General features: G+C 65.5%; 1 protein-coding gene across 1 annotated transcript in view; it reads right to left on the bottom strand.

Annotated features, from left to right (window-relative positions):
• CYB5R3 (cytochrome b5 reductase 3) overlaps window positions 1-2172 on the bottom strand; it is a 20078-nt gene that overhangs the window by 4530 nt on the left and 13376 nt on the right. Inside the window, exons 5-7 of the mRNA XM_014588684.1 lie at window positions 1954-2037; window positions 1711-1796; window positions 543-642 (exon numbers count right to left, since the gene is read on the bottom strand). Of these exons, the coding sequence (XP_014444170.1) occupies window positions 543-642; window positions 1711-1796; window positions 1954-2037 (270 nt within the window). The remainder of the gene's footprint in view (window positions 1-542; window positions 643-1710; window positions 1797-1953; window positions 2038-2172) is intronic.

Here is a 2172-nt window from a genome sequence, read left to right as displayed (position 1 = left end):
CGGGGCAGCCGCCTCCAGCTGGGCGCAGCTCCACCACTCCCTGCTGCTGCCGAAGCCAAACCGCCGAGGGAGCCTGATCGCTGCGGGTATTCCTCCTACCCGCGTCTTCACTAGCAGAAAACCAAGGGCAGTTGGTTCCCAGCGGCCCCCACGCACTGCCTCAGCGTGACCTCCCGGGGCAAGGACAGGAGAGAAAACGGACATGAAGTGCCCTCCTGGGGCAAAGCTGCAAAGCAGAAGTAACTGCCACACACACACACACACACGCGCGCACACCCACATACGTGCACACATACGCGCGCGTGCACGCACACACACACAGCCCTGGGAAAACCTGCCCCAGTGCGAGTCTCCCAAGGACAGAATGCTGGACCTCCTTCGCCCAGCAGGGGGCAGTGCAGCGCGCGGCAGCGCTTCGGGGCCTGCGGGTTTTCTAGCTGCGGAAGCGGGGAGCGAGGCCCTCACTTCCCCTCCTGCCCCCTTTCCTCCTCTGGGGGACCGTCACAGGCGCAGTGGGCACGCAGGGAGGGCACATCGCTCACCTTCCGGGGCTCGGTCCACCGTGTACCAGAGCTTGAAGCGCGCGGAATGTTCGTTCCTCAGCTCCTCCAGCTCGGGCCGCAGCAGGATGTCCTCCTCAGTCTGCAGGGGACGGGCCAGGGGTCAGGAGCCACAGGCAGCAGGGGCTGCCCTCCGGGACACGGAGACCCGGCCCTCGGGGACAGGAGACCGCCTGGGTGGACGGCCTGTGCCCGCTGTGGGCCACGCACTCAGCAAAGCTCCAGGGAAGACGAGCTGCCAGAGCCCTCCGCACACGTGCCTGGGGGCACGGCCACGCTGCAGTCCCCTCCCCTCTGGGGATTGTGGGTACACACTCCCCGCACGTTTTTCAAGGGGCCAGGTCTGGACTCTGACCACTCAGCCGGCCATGTAGGATCCAGCCATCCCAGCGACCCTCCCCTGCCCTCCCCACCAGCCCACAGTGTTTCTGGCTCTTCCTCCCCACCCCTGGGTAGTCAAGGTCACCTCAGCTGGCCTGGGGCAGTTACCCCCAGCCGAGCAGGGTGGGTCTATGGACCCACGTCCCAGAACCTCTGGGCTCGGTTTCCTCCCATGGTGGAGGCCGTGGGGACTGTGGGCCAGGCGGACCTGGGATGAGCTGACCTGAACCACGTCTGAGAGACCCGGCCCCCATGCTATGCTATGGGGCAGGAGGCTCACCTCGGCCTGCCCTGTACACACAGCCTCAGGTGGGACCTGGGAGACCCTCACAACCACCTGGCCCTGCCGGCTCGTTCTACGGATGAGAGTGGGGCCCAGGGCGGGACAGTGACGCATCCAGAGCCACACAGCACTGGAGCAGGCAGGCAAGCAGGAATCAGGGATCAGACAGATCAGGGTTCAAACCCCGCCTCCACCCTCTAGCTCAGGGACCTTATTTGTATAACGGCCCCTGGTTTCCAGCTGGCCTAAACCCAGGCCACGGCCCCTCCCACTCCATTACTGGGTCCCTAACTCTGCTTAAGGTGGAAGGAGCATGCGGTTTGCTCCGAGGAAGCATGGGGAGGCAGGGAGAGCACCCCAGGGGCCCCTTTCTGGCAGCCCCACTCAGGCAGAGGCTGGGCTGACTGCAAACCCAACCCCACCATGCTGGCCAGGCCGAGTCCCCTCTGAGGCACCGAGTTTGCACACCACGGGGTGCCCCCTCACCTGGTTGGCAAAGAGCAGGTGGCACACCGTGGGGTCGTCCGGGTTCTTCATGATGGCACGGATGATCTGCAGCATCGGCGTGATGCCTGCAAGACGCCAGGCCCCGAGGCACTGAGTGAGCGCCTGCATACACACGGGCACGGCGGGGACCCCAAATAGCAGACTGCACCCCAGACCTCCCGGTCGCCACAGCGCACCCACCCCCCACGACATGGCCTCCAGGAGGAGCTCTGGTCCACCTACCGGTCCCTCCCGCGATCATGCCAACACACTTCACCGTCCTGATGACAGGGCTGGACTTCTTGTCGGGACGGATGGCGAACTTCCCTGGGGAGACGGGAAGGGGTGAGCCCGCTGGCAGCATGGCGTGTCTGGGGGTCAGACAGGCTGGAGTGCCTGACCCTGCTCTGAGGGTCCCAGGTGGCAGCACCTGCCACACTCCAGCCAGGCATGAGTGGGAGG

Source organism: Tupaia chinensis, unplaced genomic scaffold, assembly GCF_000334495.1.
Source record: "Tupaia chinensis unplaced genomic scaffold, TupChi_1.0 Scaffold000294_5, whole genome shotgun sequence".
Lineage (NCBI taxonomy): Eukaryota > Metazoa > Chordata > Mammalia > Scandentia > Tupaiidae > Tupaia > Tupaia belangeri.
This window is presented reverse-complemented; position numbering and strand designations above follow the sequence as displayed.